Genomic DNA, 21,370 nt, shown 5'->3' with positions numbered 1-21,370 from the left:
TGAATTTGCTTTTCTATCCTTACCAAACCTCAGAACATATCTTTATGCAAAACTGACCCTGATTCCTATAGTCTAGATTTCATCTAAGAATCAAACCTGACCCCAGCACTTAAGAAATGATGATTAAAACGGATACCAAATATGCATAACATTTTCAAATAAGTAATTTTTTTACTCACGGTAAAATATTAGATTATTGACAGTATGAATATTGGTGATTTTACAAAAGGAGAACTGTGTATTCGTGCAAAATATTACAGTGTTTGCAGAAAACATTCTGATTCGTTAGGGCTTAATTTGTAGGAGAGGGTGAGGTGTTTTATCTACGTCATTTTGCTTTTTAAACATTTTCAGAATATACCTTTAACTAAAACCAGCCATCTTATAAGTATGTAGGTTGGTAACAGCAGGGAAAATATAAGAAAAAGAATGGATCTAAATTATCATCTATTGGGAAAATGGAGTCAGTGGTGTTAGCTTTCTAACTAAATGTCAAAATATTCTAAATAAATGTCAAAATATTAAATTAAACTTCATCATTAACATATCATGATCCAAAATATACGCAGTGTGTAATATATATGCACAATTATTCAAACGGTGTAGGAGTTTGAAAGACTTCCTGTAACTGTTGCTCTTTGAAGAATAAACCAGTAATTTCTGTTTTGTAAAAGATATATATATATACGTATATATATATATATGATATATATATATATGTATATATATATGATATATATATATGTATATATATATATATATATATATATTCTCACACAATCATCAAAAAAAGGCTCGTTGTCTCACAAAGAATATATATTACACTAGTGGTTTCCAAAATGTGGTCCAAGGCATGCTTCATCCCCTTCAGGGAGTCCATGAGATCCTCTAGTGTCCAACTAAAACGTCTGTGTTTAGGCTGTATTTTCTTCATATACTTCAATTGAAACAATATATTGCAACAGATTGAAGAAACAGATTGGCGTGTCCAGCTGTCTTCTATTGGACACATATCAAAGAGATTTACAAAACTATAAAACACCACTACTGTTTTCATAATTTTTTGTGTGAAAAATGTGGATTAAAAAAATAAGTTACTTATGTAACATGTAATGTTTTTATGAATTAATAGTTGTTCAAATTTCTCCATTTCAACTTCTAATATGGTAGATAAGCAAAAGGGTTTGGTGTCTTCAATAATTTTTAAGAGTATAAAGGGTTCCTGAGTCCAAAAAAGTTTCAGCACACTCTGTTATACCCTATCACTGGTACAGTCTTGCCTCCAGTAGATATGTACACATACAGCAGGTATTAGATGTGATTTTCCAAGGAGCCTCTCACCTGTATAGCTTTTAAGTTTTATATTCTCTAAATGGCCAAATGGGAAAATAAAACATAGCAGGGTTTTGTGGGTTTTTTTAAATGTTTTTTTCTTAATGTTTTTATTTATTTTTGAGACAGAGACAGAGCATGAGCAGGGAAGGGGCAGAGAGAAAGGGAGACACAGAATCGGAAGCAGGCTCCAGGCTCTGAGCCATCAGCACAGAGCCCGATGCAGGGCTCGAACTCACAGACTGTGAGATCATGACCTGAGCTGAAGTTGGACGCTCAACTGACTGAGCCACCCAGGAGCCCCTGTGGGGTTTTTTTCAGTCAGTACTTACTTATCGTATGAATCCATTGCTATGACCCATTTGCACAGACCTTCAGCTGCCGTGGAAGCATTTCTAATCTTTTCTGGAACAAAATCTGGGTTTGGAATATAATGTTTTCTTATGATATTCATATAAGCTGCTGGAATGTTGTCCTTGTCATATTCATGAAGTGACTGTAGAAATCGGATGTCACCAAGAAGTCTCTTAGCTGGACCCCAGAAATCCTCTATTTTTTTTCCTGAACCTGTTGGGTCAGGGATTTTGTCAGCTTTGATGCCTTTCAAGATGCATATAGCTTCCATAACAAGCTTGACACCAGCAGGAGGACTCTTCATGGATTTTACCACTGTAATGTCCTTGAAATAACAACATGCTAAGTATGAGGAAAGAACTGTTTGTTTATGCATGACTCATAATCGGCTCCTATTTTCAAACTAAACCATAAGATACAGAAACTCATTCTGTTCATTGTGTAGAAATAGTGGCAGTGATAGAATTGTGCCAAAAAGCATTGAGAAGTTTGTCCCAAAGTTAAACATGAAAAAGAAAAGTGGAAAGATACCTTAATGTGAGATTACTTATGACATAAAGTCTACTTCGAAAATGCTTAAGAGAGATCTGACTGTTGCAAAATAAGAGTTTTATAGCTTCTTAAAAACTATAAAAGCAATAGATGTAAACGCTAGAAAATACAGAGAAATTATACAAATAAAAGTCTCCTATAATCCCATATTAGCTAGTTAACTACTGGAAATATTTTTATTTACATTTCTTCCCTATGTTCTTCTGTGTACATATAGGCTACAAATTAGTGTATATGCTACATTTTGACCAATGGAATTATAGTATACATAACATAATGCTGTTTTAAAACTTTTTATATTTCAATAACAATATATAGCGGACATCCTTTCATGCTATGAAACACTTCATTTTAATGGCTGCATGACCTTCTGATGTATAGATATGAACCATAAGTCTCATGCCCTATGTTTCTTCCTCTATTTTTTACTATTATAATTTCCATGCTGAATTAAGAACTTTATGTTTTTTTTTTTTAATTTTTTTTTCAACATTTATTTATTTTGGGGACAGAGAGAGACAGAGCATGAACGGGGGAGGGGCAGAGAGAGAGGGAGACACAGAGTCGGAAACAGGCTCCAGGCTCTGAGCCATCAGCCCAGAGCCCGACGCGGGGCTCGAACTCCCGGACCGCGAGATCGTGACCTGGCTGAAGTCGGACGCTTAACCGACTGCGCCACCCAGGCGCCCCTTTATGTCTTTTGTTTTTAAAGCTTTGGACACATATTGACAAACTACTCTCCATAAAGTATATAAGGATGCCTGTTTTACTACATATACCCTTAGCAACAATGCCAGGCATTCTGACAGGCAAAAGAAATATTTTAATCTGTATTTCTTAAAATATAAATGAAGTAGGATAGATCTTCATATGTTTATTGACTATTTGCATTTCCTCTTTTGTGAATTACTTCTTTATATCGTTTACTCTCTTATCTTACGGCTATTTTTTTCTTATTGATTTTTAAGAGCTTTTCACATAGAGGCATATTAATCTTTTGTTTGCCATGTAGTTTAAATATTTTCCCCCCATGTTTCTACACTTCTGTGATGTTTATAACAAAAAAAAATGTGTTGTTTTTAGGGACTAAAATTTATAACTTAAAGAATTTTATTAGTTATGAAAAAACAGAAAAGTATCCAGAGCATATATATTACAAATAATTTTGCTTAGTTTTTTTTTTTTCTGATTTCTCTCATATCAAAGAAACCCAAGGACCTAATCCACTCCAAGATATAAACATGACCTGCATTTTCTACTATTTTATAGTAATATAGCTATTTATATTTACATTTCAATCATTCTGAAATCTATTTTGAAGTGAGGTGTGAAGAAAGGATCTAATGGTCTCTCCTACCTCCACCCAAAAGTTTAGTCACGATTCTCAACACTACTTTTAAAAATCACCTTCATCTTTCTTAACTGAAACCCTTTCACATCTAAATTTTTATTACTACATTTCATCAAGTTTAAGACATGCTATTATAAAGTATAACATTGTAAGGCATATTATTAAGTATCACAAAAATAAAAAACCCAAAACACTAACAAACATTAACACATTATGTTATCACATCTATTGTAAGGTAGATATCAATTACAAAAGCGTCTATGAAAAAGGTGCACCTCAGAATCAAAATACATACTTAAAGTCTTGTGCTTCTGTCCACTATTGTGCTGCGAAGTTATTGTGCAAAGTTCTTTTTTTTTTTTATTTTTTTTCAACGTTTTTTATTTATTTTTGGGACAGAGAGAGACAGAGCATGAACGGGGGAGGGGCAGAGAGAGAGGGAGACACAGAGTCGGAAACAGGCTCCAGGCTCTGAGCCATCAGCCCAGAGCCTGACGCGGGGCTCGAACTCATGACCGCGAGATCGTGACCTGGCTGAAGTCGGACGCTTAACCGACTGCGCCACCCAGGCGACCCGTTATTGTGCAAAGTTCTTAAAAGAACAGAGCTTTCAAGGTAGGTTATAAAACTTGGCAGCTTTCTTCTCTTCCAAAATTCTTTTTAATTAAAAAAGTTTTTTTAACGTTTATATTAGAGAGAGAGAGGGAGAGACAAAGAGAGAGGAAGAGAGAGACAACATGAGTGGGGGAAGGACACAGAGAGAGGGAGACACAGAATCCAAAGCACGCTCAGGCTCTGAGCTGTCAGCACAGAGCCCCACGCAGGGCTCCAACCCACGAACTGCAAGATGGTGATCTGAGCTGAAGTCGGAGGCTTAACCAACTAAGCGACCCGGGCGCCCCTACTTTTCCCAAATTCATGGGCGCACGCATTGCTTTTTTGCCAGGTCAATTAGGGAATTCTTTCGCCAATTTGAAAATGATTTCGATTGCATTAAATGTGGAGACTAATTGGGACAGACAGAGCAGATGGTAGGCCACAACGGTAAACACTCTCAGGCTGTGATGATGCGTGTCTTCGAGAGTGTCACCGTGTTCTCACCTGTGCCGTGAGAGTATCAAGGGCAGACAGCGCCGACTCTAATATCGGCAAGGCCCCTGCCAGGTCAGCGTCACACTCGTCTTTGATGGCTTTGGCGGCCATAGCTTGTTCGTTTGCTATGGTCTCATCAGCTTTCACTATTTTTTCAGTTTTGGCGACTTCCGCCGACTCCCTTTCGATGACTGCCATCATTTCATCCACCTCTTTGCTGGCAACTTTTAATTGTGGATGTAGAGCTTCTAACTCAGATTGCATGGTGGCTACTTGGGATGCAGCGGAATCCAGTTTGTCCAAACCCACTTCATACCTCTTCTTCATTGTCATTACTTCACTGGGAGCAAACAGATAAAACAAGGTTAGGCATCAAGTTCTGTATCCTTTAAGGAAAAAAAAAAAATTCTTGAGCTTTGCAGAATTTTTCCAGACATAACTAAGGGAGCGGTATGAAAGATTTTCACATCACCATTTGTCAAAAAATATGAACTTTAGAACACTGCATTGTGCACGATTAAGAGCCAAAAATAAGCCGTGCTTGTTTTTCTATTTCCACTACCTAGCCCAATATCCAGGCATGTAACAGAAATTCAAAAGTTATTCTGTGATTTATTAGATACTAGGCACAAGGCAAGGAGTGCTCTTTATCAAAATGAATGGCATGCCCTCTAAGTTTAGTCACTTTGGGAAGTTTATTACTACAACACTAATGTTCCTTAAAACCTTTTTACAATCATATCTTTCAAATATACTTCAGGGACCGAAATATAGGACTTTGAATGCTTGAAAAGGTGCCCGATGATTTTAAGAAGTGTTCAATATCTTGAAATAATTTTTTATGAAGACAAAAGTGACAAATAGGATAGATAATACAACTCAACACTTTTTTGGTACAAAATGACTACAAGGTAATAATACTTGATTAGGAATATAGTAGTATTTTAATGTGCTTTAAATTTTTTATCTGCATTCATATATGTCTCTGGATAATTATCCATTAAATGTAGAGAAACTCTTCTTTATAATTTGTTTCTTTATATCTATCTATCTATCATCTATCTATTTAGAGAAAGCATGAGTGTGCACAAGTAGGGGAGGGGCAGAGAGAAAGGGAGGGAGGAAGGGAGGAAGGGAGAGAGAGAGAGAGAGAGAGAGGATTCCAAGCAGGCATTGCACTGTCAGCACGGAGCCCAGTGCAAGGCTCGAACTCACCAACTGTGAGATCAGGACCTGAGCCAAAATCCATAGTCAAATGCTTAACCAACTGAGCCACTCAGGTGCTCCTAATTTGTTTCATTTCAAGTATTTGATATACCACAATGTTTCAAAGTAAAAGGTGACACATTTTTGAAATCATCTTCAAAAAGGAGGTTGGAGTAGATAACAAACCAACCTGATAACTGTCTAAAGGCAGAAGCACGCCCTTCAGCTGAGGGCTTATCTGATCCAAGCTGGAATAGGTTAACCAGGGGAACATTAAAAAGACGGCCACAGAGGGGTTAAAAAAAATTTAGAAGTGAGGGTATGCCAAATGGCTAATAGACACATGAAACGATGCTGAACATCACTCACCATCAGGGAAACACAAATTAAAACCACAATGAGATACTAGCTCACACCTATCAGAATGGCTAAATTTAACAACTCAAGAAACAACAGATGTTGGCGAGGATACAGAGAAAGGGGAACCCTCTTGCACTGTTGCTGGGAATGCAATCTGGTGCAGCCACTCTGGAAAACAGTATGGAGGTTACTCAAAAAGTTAAAAATACAACTACCCTACCACCCAGCAATTACACTCCTGAATATTTACCCAAAGGATACAAAAATATGGGGCACATGCACTCAAATGTTTGCCCAAAGGATACAAAGGGGTATATGCACCCAAATGTTTACAGCAACATTAGCAACAATGGCCAAATTACGGAAAGATCCCAAACGTCCGTCAACTGATGAATGGATAAAGAAGATGTGGTATGCATCTACAATGGAATATTACACAGCCATAAAAAGAATGAAATCTTGCCATTTGCAATGATATGAATGGAACTAGAGTGTATTATGCTAAATTAAATATGTCAGTCAGAGAAAGACAAATGCCATATGATTTTACTCATGTGGAATTTAAGAAACAAAACAGAGGAACAGAGCGGAAGGGAAGGAAAAATAAAATAACATAAAAACAGAGAGGGAGGCAAATCATAAGACACTCTTAACTATAGAACTGAGCGTAGCTGCAGGAGAGGTGGGCAGAGAATAGGCTAAATGGGTGATGGGCATTAAGGAGGACACTTGTTGGGATAAGCACTGGGTGTTATATGAATCACTAAATTCTACTCCTGAAACCAATACTACACCACATGTTAACTAACCTGAATTTAAATAAAAGCTTGGAAGAAAAAAAAAGAAAAGGTGAGGGTATACCATGTTTTGTCATACGTTGTTGATTCCCTCTGAATCAGCAAAATACTTGACATAATGGGAACTGAGGGGAGTGGATACATGATACCGTATTATCTGTGAGTCTGGTTTTAGTTGAACAAAACAGGAAAGGTCTCACTCCTGCCGGCATGAAGAGTTTTCATATTGTGGCTCAGCCCATGTGATGATTTGCTAGCTAAACTCTTGGTGTCCTGGCAGTTGACCTCCTTGCTTCTAGGTTACCATAGTGCCTGGCTCTAAAGACATCTGAAGGCATTAGCCATTAAGGGAAGAGTAACCACAGAATGGTTGAGGTAAAGGAGAATTTTTTGTTATAAGAGAGGAAGATTTGAAAGGCCAAGAAGAATATTGAAAAAATTCCTAGAAAATTATTGCTTTCAATCCTCCTATAACTTTCTATCTCGTTTTCATAATATTACTTTCAGTTAGGATGGCCTTAAACCTTGTGAGTGTACAAATAGAGATATAAGTGACCAAAATTTATTTTTTCAATTTTTTTTACATTTATTTATTTTTGAGAAACAGAGTGAGACAAAGTGTGAGTGGGGGAGGGGCAGAGAGAGAGGGAGACACAGAATCCGAAGCAAGCTCCAGGCTCTGAGCCGTCAGCACAGAGCCTGATGCGGGGCTCGAACCCACGAACTGTGAGATCATGACCTGAGCCGAAGTTGGACGCTCAACCGACTGAGCCACCCAGGTGCCCCTAAGTGACCAAAATTTAATCAGACTCTCTAAAAGGTGTCAATCCTCCTGGATGGGAAAATATGGAAGAAAAAAAAAAAAAAAGGCAAGATTCCTTTAAGTTAAAGATCATAAGATCTACATGAAAAGATAATTATTTTGACAGCCAAAGCAATTATAAAATTCAGCCAATTCATGTAGCAGCCCTGGGTAGGGGTTGCAGATTTCACTAGGTACATACAGAAAGTACTAATAGTAGGATTCAAACACAGGGGTATGGATCATGGTGCACAGGAAAGCCCGGACACCCGAGCTGGAGAAGGTATTACAATAGTCACTGTCAATATGGATGAGGAGGGTCCTACCAGGATCTAGGTAGCATCCTGGACAGTACGAGAAAAGGTGCTTCAAATGCTTCACATAGTCGGTTAGCACAGGAAGATTTAAAATTAACAGTTAATATGCAAACATTAATCTTTGTGTTAATATTTTTGTGGCATGAAATCTGTGCACATTGGTGTTTTAAGTATATATTTTTAATATTTAGAAGAATTTGGTCTGTTAGACTAACAGATTAACCTTATAGTCCAGTATAAATTGTGCAATTGAGCAAGAGATAGACTCTGTTTTTTGTTGTGTTTTTTTTTTTTTAATTTACATCCAAGTTAGTTAGCATATAGTACAACAATGATTTCAGGAGTAAGGGTACCCCTTACCCATTTAGCCCATCCCCCCTTCCACAATCCCTCCAGTAACCCTCTGTTTGTTCTCTATATTTAAGATAGACTTCTGTTTTAAGGTAAAAATATCTCAAAGTTTATAGATAATATTCAAACAATTAAAAGAACGTAAGGCTCACCCTATGTATTAGTTTAACTGACTAGATTTTATAAATTATATAAGGACCTAGGAAAGTTTGATTGGTTAAATCAGACCTCAAAGGGAAATAAAAACTATTAAAGATTATAAATGCAATGTAAAAAAATTTATTTAAATAACTTTTTGAAATGATCAAACATTAGCTAAAAGCTCCCTTAGAAGGCAGATCACTAAAACTTCTAAACTTCTAGCTTTCTAGCTTAAAATAATGTTTTTACATTTTATAATATATTGAGTGTTTTATGGAACCACAGAAGCTTCTGAATAATACTTTTGCACTATAAGTCACCCTCAACGAAATTAAGAACTCACACTGATACATTCTGTAGTATGTTAAGCTGATTGATATTTCTATCAATGTTTTCAAACGAAAGTTTAAAGAAGGAAAGTTGGCTAGGTAGACAGAGTAGCTGTCTCTGGGTTTCAGCTACTCTGCAGTTTTATCTAATTACTTATAAAAAAAAAATTCTCTCTATTGGTGTTTACTCAATATCATTGTCAAAGGATCCTGGAGTCCTAGCCCAGCTCTGAGAGGCCCACCTTTATTCTTTCAACAACTATGATTATGCACTTAGGATGTTCAAGACAATGCATCAGACCTTCTCCCAATCCTACAAATGTTTGTGGAATACATCATTTAAAGATTTAACAAAACTCACAGTTCATATATATGTACATGCATACGCATATGCAAAATAAATCTCTAACATCATAACCATGTCATTTTTGTACAAATATTTTTAAACCACCATTGCTTACTTAGAAATATGAAATTTCATTTTTACCTTCTTTTCTTTTCCAACAACAGTTTGAAAGTGGAGATTAATTCAAGATAAGAAGTAGGAGTCACATAATTGTATCTTTGAAGTTCAACAAAGAAGGATGTTGATAAATCTATAGTAGAAGTGTGGAAGCTTTTACACATGTTGATACAGCCTTCTCGTATTTCCTCTGACATTTCAATTTCTTCCAAGAAGCGTGAGGCAACTGCCTGGAGAGCATCTTCAGGCCATGACTAAATATAAGATAAATGCTTTAGCACTTGATCAAAATGACTAGTGGAAGTCTGTTACTACTGCAGTCCTTAGTAATTTATGGGTGTTTGAAATGGAAGGGGACACATGAAGAATGGGGCAGGAGGGACACTTCCATGAGGAACTTCTTCTTCCCCCCACACAAGGACTTCAATGCTTAGGACAGGGAGCCAGTAGCTAGTGCAAGTAATATTAACTCTTCATGGCTTGCTCAAAGGTTAAAAAAATTGTTCATGAGTATTGTAGGAGCAAGGAAGAGGAAAGAACTAAACTTATGGAATGTCCATTTCTGTGTGCATCCTACTGGTATTATCTCATTTAATTCTCCCAATTAATTCTCCCTAGTAAATGTTATTATCCTTTCCCCTAAACTCCAGAATCATATGAACAACTATCTCCTTGATTCCTCCTGTATCTCCAACAAGTCCAAAACATGTCCCAAACTATCTACCCCAAAATGGTTGCTGTCTTCCCCAACTTAGTGAACACCACCCACCATCCACCCCATGCTCCAGCCAAAATGCAGGAATCATCCTTGGTAACTCTCCTGTTCCTCAACCTTCCATCCATCCCATAAACAAGTTCTGTGGGCACTGACCCTACAGTAGCTTCCAAATCCTTTCTCTTCTTCCCACATCTACAACAACCACCCCAATTCAACTCTGTTTTCATCTGCTTGAAATATTCCAACAGTGTTCTAACTGGTCTCCCTGCTTGTGTGCTCTCTACACCTGGCAAGGTGATTTTTTCAAAATGTAAATCATCTCATCTCTCCAATTTATAATCCTTCAAAGACTTCCCAGTATATTTCAAATCCAAAACCAACTTATAAATCTCTGCCTGTCACACAGTTCTTCCCACCTTTCTGACCTCACTTCTGCTGCTTTTCCCTCAGTTCTCCTGCACCTGCTACCCCATGTTACCTCACACACTCATTCCTTCCACAGCCCCTTGCCTTCACTAGATATGCCGAGGTCCTCTCAGTACTGACGCTTTTTGTCTGCCTTGTTTCCTTGTAAAGATCACCTACTCAGAAAGCCTTTTACTCCCCATATGCTAGCCTGAGAACAGAATGATTTTTTGTTAATTTGTCTGTCTCTAGAAAGTAAGCTCAAGGAGTGCAGAAGCCCCATCTATTTCTTTCTTTCTTTTTTTTTTTTTTTTTTTGCTTCCAGCATTTAGGATCGTACCTGCTATTGAGCAAGAGTTCCATAAATATGTTTTGCATGAAACAATCGTAGCAGGAAATGGAAGAGCAGAGGGGTTATGTCAATTCCCCAAGGTCAAAAATGCTTAGAGGTTGGCTCTCCCTCATGGGACCTCTGCCACAGCCCACAGACTTCCCACCACACACTCTGATCTCATCTGCTCTGTGCTTCCTCATTCTGAAGTTTACTACCAAAAGTATCACTCTGGATTTCTTCCTTTTGACTTCCTGCTGGATTTGACTATCAGAAAAAGATTGGAGGGTGGAGGCAGGCACATTTATGTCCTCCCTTCCTTTCCAGCAGAAGCTTAGGTAGGTTTTGGGTTCCTGCTCCTGTCAGGTAGTCCTACTTCCACAGCTCCAAGCTCCAGCGACACGTTCTCCTCCCAATGCCCCTTTATACCCAAATTATAATAACAACTCCCTACTATGTTCCACCCCTTCCTCACCGTTTCACCATCTCCTCTCAGTTCATTTACCCCCACCTACACCTCTGTGAGTGGTGCCTTCATTCATCTTTCCTCAGTGGAGCCTTCCAGTGTGCTGATCCCTGTCAGGACCCTGACTGACACCCAAATTTATCCTAAAACCTTTTATAGTATATTGAGGTTAATGATGGTATTTATTAAGAATAAAATGTTTTTTTTTCTATCATGAAGATTTTTTGAACTAGAAAATTCTTGTAGTTTAGATGATTCTGCTAAACTACATTTTTTTTTGGAGGGGGGAGTCTATAAAGTAAGTCAAGATGATGATGACGACACAACATTTTTAGAAGTCTATCTAAAATTTACATGGCAATACCTGAAACCAGTCAATGGTACAGCAGTTAACAAGAGCAGGGAACTTCCTAAGGCGAATCCGAAATGCATCTCCAATGGGACTCATGGCGAGGACCACGTGCAGTTGGTTGCGGCAGCGATCAAGAAACATATTGAAAAGAGCTATGGGGCTTCCATCTGTTTGTTTGGTTTTATCCCGTTGGCGATCTAACTGACGCATCTTATCACAGATCTCCTGCTTCTCATCTAATGCAAAGAGATTTGGAACCTCCCCAGCATTCAGCAGATTGTTGACATCTTCTAGAAATGACTCCCTTTTAATCTGAGTGTCTGTAAACAGGAAGACACCATGCATCTCACCTTCGGCGCATTTCCTCAAGATGACCTTTAGATCTTCGTGCCACTCAGAAGTACCATAGCCCTTGGAGATTTCAACCTGAAAAACTGTATAATCAGCCATGTGGGCAGCTAATCTGGTGACAGACTGCCTTCCACTCCCTCCAACACCAACCAGAAGAGCATGGCTGCGTGGCTGCTTCAGGATCCTGGAAATCCTGCTGATGTGTTCTATGGCAAATCGGAATAAGACGAGGTTCATGGTTTTTTTGCTCATATTGTTGTATTCTTCTAGGTGAACTTCTACTATCATCCGAAGATGGTCCACATCTGCAACTTCTCTATAGTTGGTGTCCTCCCTCCTAGGATCGTGGAAATCACAAAACATTAAGCTCCGCAAGTCGTCTTCTCCTACGACTCCATCATTATCAAAGTCTAAAGCTTGGAAAAGCTCATGAAAATCTTCATCCATGTATTTTACCAAAATTTCTTGAATGTAGTTGATAAGCCAACTTCTATCTGCATTATCCAGAAGGCGATCATAATACACTCTAAGGACCTGTAATGATAATCAAGCAGCAGCATTAGGAATGGATTCTTCTATTTTTGTAGTTTTATTTACATACTAATCTCAAGTAGTATAAAAAGTACTCTCAGGAAATTTATTTTTTTTTAAATCTAAATAGGCCCATATTTATTAAAAATTTGTATTTCTTATTACAAACTTTTTTTTTTTTTTTTTTTTTTTTTTTTTTTTTTTTTTTTTTTTTTTACAAACCAAAGACCAGGTTCAGACGAACTGTGGCGTTCTGTTATGGTAGCCCTAGCAGACTGATACATGTATCATATAAGCAGTGCACATATTTGTCAGCAAAACTTCTGGCATTTGGGGGCAATTACTAAACCTATCTGCATCAGCTTCTTTATGTACAGAATGGAAATAGTAATACCTGCACTGCATTACATTACAACCATTAATCTACTTTCTGTCACTACAAATTTTCTTACTCTGCACATTTCATATAAATGGGATCATATAATATGTCACCTTTTTGTGTCTGGCTTCTTTCACTTGGCATGATGCTTTCTAGGTTCATTCATGCTGTAGCATGCATCAGTATTTCTTTTCAGGGCTGAATAAAATTCCACTATATATATACATATATGATCTATCTATCTATCTATCTATGTCACATTTTGTTTATTCATCAGCTGATGTATATCTGAGTTGTTTCCAGTTTGGGGCTATTATGAATAATTCTAATAATATTTGGGTATAGGTTTTTGTGTGGACACGTGTTTTCTATTCTCTTGGGTACATGGCTAGGAGCAGAATTGCTGGTATCTCTATGTTTGACATTTTAAGGAACTACCAAGCTGTCTTTCAAAGTAGGTGCACCATTTTTCATTTCCACAAGCAGTACATGAGGGCTATGATTCCACCACCATCCTTGCCTGTTTTTTTTTTTTATTGCAGCCATCTTAGTGGGTGTGAGGTAAACTTCACTGGGGTGGTGATTTGCATTTCGCTGATGACTAAAGATGTTGAACATCTTTTCACGTGCTTATTGGCCATATCATCTTTGGAGACATGTCGATTCAAATGTTTTTCCCACTTTTAAATTGGGTTATTTGTCTTCTACTGTTGAGTTGTAATAATTCTTTATGTTTTCTGGATATTAGACACTGATCAGATCTATGACTTGAAGCTATTTTTCCCCATTCTACAGGTTATCTTTTCACTATCTAGATAGTGTCCTTTGTAGCATGAAAATGTTTAACTTTGATGACATCCAATTTATTTTTTCTTTGGATCCCTTGTGCAGACTATTTATATTTAACAAGCAAATCAGATGTTATGCATGCTAACATTTGAAAGCCATGGAGAAACCAGAGGGAATGTAAACTAGTAAGCCAGTTTCATACCTTGAAAACTATTTAGTAAAATTATATTAGGTCCTCTAGTTTGGTGAAAGGGTCTGGAAAGGAAAAGCACACTTAGCGTAGTATCTGACATATATTAGACCCTCAGGAAATCTTTTTTGAGTGAATAGAAACAAAGCCCAAATAGAGTGCTAAGTAAGTTCAATCACTTCATATTTTTTGAAGTGTTGAGAACAATGTGCCTAGCCCTGTTCTCAGCACTGTGGATAAATCAGTGACAAAAAATAAAAAAATAAAAAGCAACTCTGCCCTCATGGAGCTTGCCCACTATCTGAGAGAGATGGACAATAAACAAAACAAATAAATTATATGGCATGTTAGATGCTGACAAATGCTATGAAAATAAGAAAAATAGAGCAAGTCAAGAAAGACTGGAACCGTTGATGGGGTATGAGCCTGTGATATTCACGAGGGTGGTCAATGTGGACCTCATCGACAGGGAGACATTTGATCAAAGGCAGTATAAAGCTAACCTACAGGATCAATATCTGGGGTAAGAGCATTCCAGGAAGAGAGAATAGCCAGGAGGCCTGTGCTGATGGTGAAGGCTGAATGAATGTGAGAGAAGGAGGCAGCCTGAGGGGAACCAGGAAAGAGGTACACATATAACATCTTATGGGCCACCAGACTTTTATTTTTAATCCCTCTTAATAAAGTGCTATTATAAGGTTTTGAACTGAGGACTTAAACTCATTATGTTATATGAAGTAGCCATTAAAAATCGCAAGTTATTGGGGCACCTGGGTGGCTCAGTCAATTAAGCATCTGACTTCAGCTCAGGTCATGGTCTCATGGTTCGTGGGTTCGAGCCCCACGTCGGGCTCTGTGCTGAATGCTTGCTCAGAGCCTGGAGACTGCTTCGGATTCTGTGTCTCCTCTCTCTGCCCCTCCCCCGTTAGCGCTCTGTCTCACTCTCTCAAAAATAAATAAAGGTAATAAAAAAAAGTTTTTTAACAAAAAAATTTCAAGTTATTATATTAAGGATCTCATTAAATGGCCTAAGAGCTCAACAGCCAGCGTCAAAACTCAATAATCTACCATCAAAGGCAGCATAAGATTTGGAAAAGTATAAAGAATAATGGCACATACTATAAGTATATAATAGCACATATGAACTGCTCCCACGAATCAAAGAAAGCAATGGTATGTATAATCCCAAGTGATGAAACATGTCATGTATCATAAGACTGCCTTTCTTCCTCCCCTTATGCACTCACACAATATTTGCTGTGTCCTTGCCATGTGTCAGGCACTGGGGTAAGTACAGAGTAAGTAAAGATGCTGCTTTCAGCAAGCTTCTTTTCCAGTAGAGACATTAAATAAGCCAAAATATAGGCAATGTCAAGTGATGTTCAGTGTTATGAAGCAAAAGGTTAAAGGAAAAAGAGCTATGGCAGGTAGGGATGGCCTCAGGCAAGCCTCTATGGAAAGAGGATATTTGAGCAGAGACCTTAAGGAAGTAGGCAGGCTTTGTGGATAACGGGGGGAAGAGTATTCTAGGCAGAAGGAATATCAAGGGTGAAGCTCAAGTGGAGGATGCCAGATCTTCCTAGAGCAAGATTTGGCTGCTGACAAAATTAACTCTTTTGATGAAGTCAGTGACATCCTTCTCTCACATCTCTCTCCCTCTCCACCTTTCAGCTATTTCTATCACTCTGTGGCCTACTAGACTTAGAGCCTGCGTCTGTGTCCCCAAATACAGATCCCACTCAGGCAACTAAGGGACCTGCAGAAGAGTACAGTAAGAATCACAGATCATACTTTTCCAAAAAATTACTTTTAGGGACCTTGCTGTGGCCAAAATATTTGAGTAGAATGGACTTTTTTTCCCCTTTTAAATGTTTATTTATTTTTCAGAGAGAGAGAGAGAGCGCAAGTAGGGGAGGGGCAGAGAGAGAGGGAGACACAGAATCTGAAGCAGGCTCCAGGCTCTGAGCTGTCAGTACAGAGCCCGACGCGGGGCTTGATCTCAAACCGTGCCCGAACTCACAAACCACGAGATCATGACCTGAGCTGAAGTCAGATCCTTGACCTACTTAGCCACCCAGAATAGACTTTCATTTGGACATATATTTGAATGTGTGAGGATTTAGGAATTCAGACTGTAGAATAAAAAGCCAACAGAAATGGAATTTGTAAACACCCTTTAGAAACTTATGTCTCCACAGCACATGGTTTTAACATACCAGCACATTCCATTTTCTAATTTCTTAACTGCATTATTAAATTAAAATAGCTATATTACTTACATGTTAAAAATAAAACATTTTTCTTTAACTTTCCTATATTCTTTGTCTATTTTTAAAATATTTTTATTTTTTTTTTAACGATTATTTATTTTTGAGAGACAGAGAGAAAGAGCATGAGTAGGGGAGGGGTAGAGAGAGAAGAAGATACAGAATGCAAAGCAGGCTCCAGGCTCTAAGCTGTCAGCACAGAGCTTGACACGGGGCTCGAATCCATGAATCACGAGATCATGGCCTAAGCTGAAGTTGGACGCTTAACCGGCTGAGCCACCTAGCGCCCCTATTTTTAAAATATTGAATTATTATTTCTGCTGTCTTGTTTTTTGTATTCTCTCTCCCTCTTTCCACAAGTTTTTACAAGAAAATATTCACCCACATACCTCTTCCCAGAGATAACTTAAATATATTTTTACATAGTTTGTGTGCTCTCAAAACTAGTTTGCTCTGCAGTTTTTTGGCAAGGAAATATTGCAAGTAATGTAAATAAATGCGTTCACTTCTTATAAAATCAATTACTTAAAAAGTATTCCACCTCAAAAATTATTTACAATAAAACTAACAAGGATTAAGTAACTTAAAAAAGATTGACCCAAAGTGATACCTACTTCAAAATATCTTAAATGTCAACAAAAATTTCTAAAACTGCGAGATAAAGCATTTTAAATATCATGAAATATATTAGTGTTAACTATTCTTTTAAATTACCTTGATCATTGATTGGCCTTCATAATACCAAATAGCTGAATACATTTCAACGATATAAATTGCTAAATGTTTCTTTTAGCCAATTGTCAATAACATGAAAATTTACCTCATGAACCCAGAGACGCTTAATCACTTCTTTGGTTTCTGCTGTTTCTGGTCTTGATAAACAAACCCCCTGAATAACGCGAGAGAAATCACGGAGGTTGAACAAGTAGTGAGATTTAGCTGGTGTAGGCAACAGATTTTTCATGGCTTCTTTATACAGAGTCATGGTACCATTTACAATTTGTGTGGTCAAATCTAGAAAATCATCTGGAAATTTATAACTTAAAAAAATTTGATAAAAAAGAAAGCGTTAGCAAATATGATACATACATACATAGATAAATGATATTTAACATGTCTAGTGCAAAATTTTTCTGATTGAACCAATTGATTTAATTTACAAGATTACCATTTCTTTTTCCAATAATAATAATGATGATAGAATTTTAATTTCTTTTACAATAACTTTCCATTCATTATTTTATTTTATGTTCAAAGAAACTCCACAGGAAGCCAGGACCAATGTAATGGACTTAAAATTACCCACATAAGTGAACAGAAGAGCCAGCCAAGGAACCCGGATTATGTAACTCAAATCCAGTATCCACTAGACAAATGTGTCCTAACTTCTTTCACCCCTCATCATTCTCAGTTGCATATAAATGGATCCCTTGGGGCACCTGGGTGTCTCAGTCGGTTGAGCATCTGACTTCAGCTCAGGTCATGATCTCACTGTTCGTGGGTTCGAGCCCCACATCAGGCTCTGTGCTGACAGCTCAGAACCTGGAGCCTGCTTCAGATTCTGTGTCTCCCTCTATCTGCCCCTTGCCCGCTTATGCTCTGTCTCTCTCTCTGTCTCTCAAAGATGAATAAATGTTAAAATAAATAAATAAATAAATAAATAAATAAATAAATAAAATCTCTGAGGAACACTGGTGAAATGACTATTTTCAGAGAAAATAAGGAAGGAAATAAAAATATGGGAAAAATAAGAAAAAGAGAAAAAGAAAAAGGAAAGTTAAAAAGAAAGTGAAATAAATAGAGTGGCAGGATTAAAAAAAACAGGGGCAAAGGGCACAATTAGGGTAGAAAGAACATGGGAAATGAATATCCATTTAGAAAAACAGACTATCTTTACTTCTGGCTCGAGGAAGAGCCAGCTGTCCTCCTCCATCATCACAGGAGAGGGCAAGGAATGACAATTACCTGAGAACGGACAGCAGGGAACTGAGACTTGCACTGCCCAGGTCTACTTGGCTCCTGAACCTCCGTTCATCATGTTGAAAAGCACTGAATGGCCAGAGCTAGAGAACAACATTTCTCCAGGGTACAAGCTACACTCAAACTTGGACATGAACCTTCTGGGGGAATTCCCTACAGGGTATCAAAGTCACAGGACAAACCTGGCATAAATCTTTCCAGCATTAATTGTACTACACGGTGAAAATTCAAAATATTGACAATTCCAATGTGGACATATTAAACAGCAGAGTGCAAAATTTGTATGGATTTGGGGGCTAAAACCCAAGACTTTAGACAAAAAGAAAAAGGTACCCTGTCCCCTTGTGTTATGCTCCCATACCTGGAGATGTGAGCAGCAGAGGAGAGCAGTGTTACCTGTTATCTTTATCTAGGGATGCTTTCATGGAAAAGTTGGAGAAGCACTACTTATATTGATACGTTTCCAAAAGACTTTATACCCCATAATGAAAAAAGAAACACACTTTAAATTACTTACCAGATCTTTAAATGCCAGGTTAAGATTCTAGAGAAGATCGCAAACATGGATTTATCACTAAACTCATTGATTGTTATAATATTAAAATGTCGCATGTATCGGGGAGTTATTGGATTTCGACCACCACCTAAATATTAAAAACAGTAACTCTTAACAACATTACTGCTACACACTAGAATTTTTTTCTCCGATATTTTATAGCATGAAATAACTTGAAAGAGGACAAATTCACAGCATCCAGAGAAATGAAGAGCAATTATGCGGGTAACCGTGACCTGAAAACAGTTTTCCCCTCAAATTCACTAAGTCTTTTTTCTAGTTGAATTATCTGATTGAGTTCTTAGGTCAGGTTTATTTACCAAAAGAAATGAGACCAGACAGAAAGCTATCAGCCACCTTCTCTGTGACTCATAGAGCCCAAAGCAGTAAACTATAAACATCCTCATTACAATGTAATATTCAGATATGACATTATACAATAGTAATATTGTCTACAATATTGGGGAACACGACTGATCAAACTTTAGCGTCATTCCCACATGGGTGAAATTCAGCACCATCTTGGCACATAGCCTAATTCTTCCCCCACATCCTAAAATGAATTTCCTGAGGACTAGTCTATGTGGCTTGTGGGGCCACTTCATTGACTTGCATTTTAAAAAACTGGGGGATTATCTCACTTTCATGAAATAATGACTACATTTTTAAATATTAAGCTTTAATAACAGACTTAGAATGTAACATCACCTGAAAAAATTATTGATGTTATGTTTAAATGCATAAGCAAATTACATTTGCTTTTTAAGGGCATTCTATCATGAAATCTTTAGAAACGAAGTAATTTTAGAAGTATGTGATATCTCTAACATATTTTTGCATAAAAATATGTAGGTTCATGTTTTATATTTGTTTAAAACCAGGTAAATCTGTATTTGCTTCTATCACTGAATTATCTGGTGCTCATTCTGAAAATATGAGAAATGTGTGAAAGTATATAACTGGTAGTCTACACATCAAAACAACTGTGTTTGCCTATGGTATTTACAAACTTAATATAAAGAACGCTGATGCGCTGGGGCGAGCTTAAGGAGATGGTGAAACAGTCAATGAAGCAAAGGCCAGACATCACATCTCCCAGCTCTGTCTTCAACTTTTCCTCCCAAAGATCATTCATAAATGGTGATGTGTTTAGAAAATGGGGTCCAAGAGGGAAAGATACCTCATGGCTTCAGACTACTCCTCTGTCCAGTCCCCGAAGGAACAGGGCAAAGTGGACATGTGATACAAATGACTGGCTTGGGTAGTAGGAGAGAGGCAAAGTAGAACCAAGTCTGAGACCCAGGAACAAAAGAATCTTGTTAAAAAAAAAGAAGGAAGGAAGGAAGGAAGGAAGGAAGGAAGGAAGGAAGGAAGAAAAGAAAGAAAAGAAAAGAAAAGAAAAGAAAAGAAAAGAAAAGAAAAGAAAAAGAAAGAAAGAAAAAGAAAGAAAGAAAAAGAAAGAAAGAAAGAAAACAGAGGCAAACCATAAACCAGACTGTTAACTATAGAGAGCAAATTGAGGGTTGCTGGAGGGGAGGTAGATGGGGGATGAGCTGAATGGGGGATAGGTATTATGGAGGGCATTTATGATGAACATTGGTTGTTAAATGTAAGCAAGCGATGGATCACTGAGTCCTACACCTGAAACTAACATTACACTGTATGTTAACTAACTGGAGTTTAAATAAAAACTTGGAAGAAAAAAAGAAAAGAAAAAAAGCATTTGAAGTGGTCTAGAAAGTGTGCTGAGAGCAATTACTGACTCAGAGCAAACTGACTGCATTATAGGGAAGATAAGTTCAGAGGTTAGGAGGCAAATACCAAAGGGATTCCTTGAAGAAATGGTATATAGAAAAAAGGAATTAAAAAAATTTTTTAAAGGTTTATTTATTTTTGAGAGGGGGAGGAGGGGCAGAGAAAGAGGGAGACACAGAATCTGAAGCAGGCTCCAGGCTCCAAGCTGTCAGCACAGAGCCCAATGTGGAGCTTGAACTCATGAGCAGCGAGATCATGACCTGAGCAGAGATCTGATGCTCAACCGACTGAGCTACCCAGGTGCCTTTTTATTTTTTTTTATTTTTAAAGAGAAAAGAAATTTTTAAAGACTAGAGTAACAACTAGGTATTTATCCAAAGGATACAAAAATGCTGATTTCAAGGGGCAAATGCACCCCAGTGTTTATAGCAGCACTATCAACAATAGCCAAAGTATGAAAAGAGCACAATGTCCACTGGCTGATGAATGGATAAAGAAGATGTGGCATATATATACAATGGAATATTACTTGGCAATCAAAAGAATGAAATCTTGCCATTTGCAACAATGTGGATAGAACTTGAGTGTATTATGCTAAGCAAAATTAGTCAGAGAAAGATAAAAATCATATGATTTCACACATATGTGGAATTTAAGAAACAAAACAAAACAGATGAACATAAGGGAAGGGAATGAAAAATAAGATAAAAAGAGAGAGGGAGGCAAACCATAAGAGACTCTTAAATACAGAGAAACTGAGAGTTGTTGGAGGGCTGGTGGGTGGGGGATGGGCTAAATAAGTGATGGGCACTCAGGAGGGCACTTGCTGGGATGAGCACTGGGTGTGATATAT

At 37.6% G+C, this 21,370-nt stretch overlaps 1 protein-coding gene across 1 annotated transcript in view; it reads right to left on the bottom strand.

Moving 5' to 3' along the window:
* Positions 1 to 21,370, bottom strand: part of DNAH7 (dynein axonemal heavy chain 7) — a 251,476-nt gene that overhangs the window by 108,914 nt on the left and 121,192 nt on the right. Inside the window, exons 38-43 of the mRNA XM_047084071.1 lie at positions 18,724 to 18,850; positions 17,047 to 17,266; positions 11,732 to 12,604; positions 9,472 to 9,701; positions 4,691 to 5,021; positions 1,665 to 2,011 (exon numbers count right to left, since the gene is read on the bottom strand). Of these exons, the coding sequence (XP_046940027.1) occupies positions 1,665 to 2,011; positions 4,691 to 5,021; positions 9,472 to 9,701; positions 11,732 to 12,604; positions 17,047 to 17,266; positions 18,724 to 18,850 (2,128 nt within the window). The remainder of the gene's footprint in view (positions 1 to 1,664; positions 2,012 to 4,690; positions 5,022 to 9,471; positions 9,702 to 11,731; positions 12,605 to 17,046; positions 17,267 to 18,723; positions 18,851 to 21,370) is intronic.

This window comes from Lynx rufus, unplaced genomic scaffold (assembly GCF_022079265.1).
Source record: "Lynx rufus isolate CCGP_SWC_20201006 ecotype Redwood Valley unplaced genomic scaffold, mLynRuf1.p SCAF_2, whole genome shotgun sequence".
NCBI classification, from domain to species: Eukaryota; Metazoa; Chordata; class Mammalia; order Carnivora; family Felidae; genus Lynx; species Lynx rufus.
The sequence above is the reverse complement of the archived record's forward strand: the minus strand, read 5'-3'. Positions and strand labels throughout refer to the sequence as shown.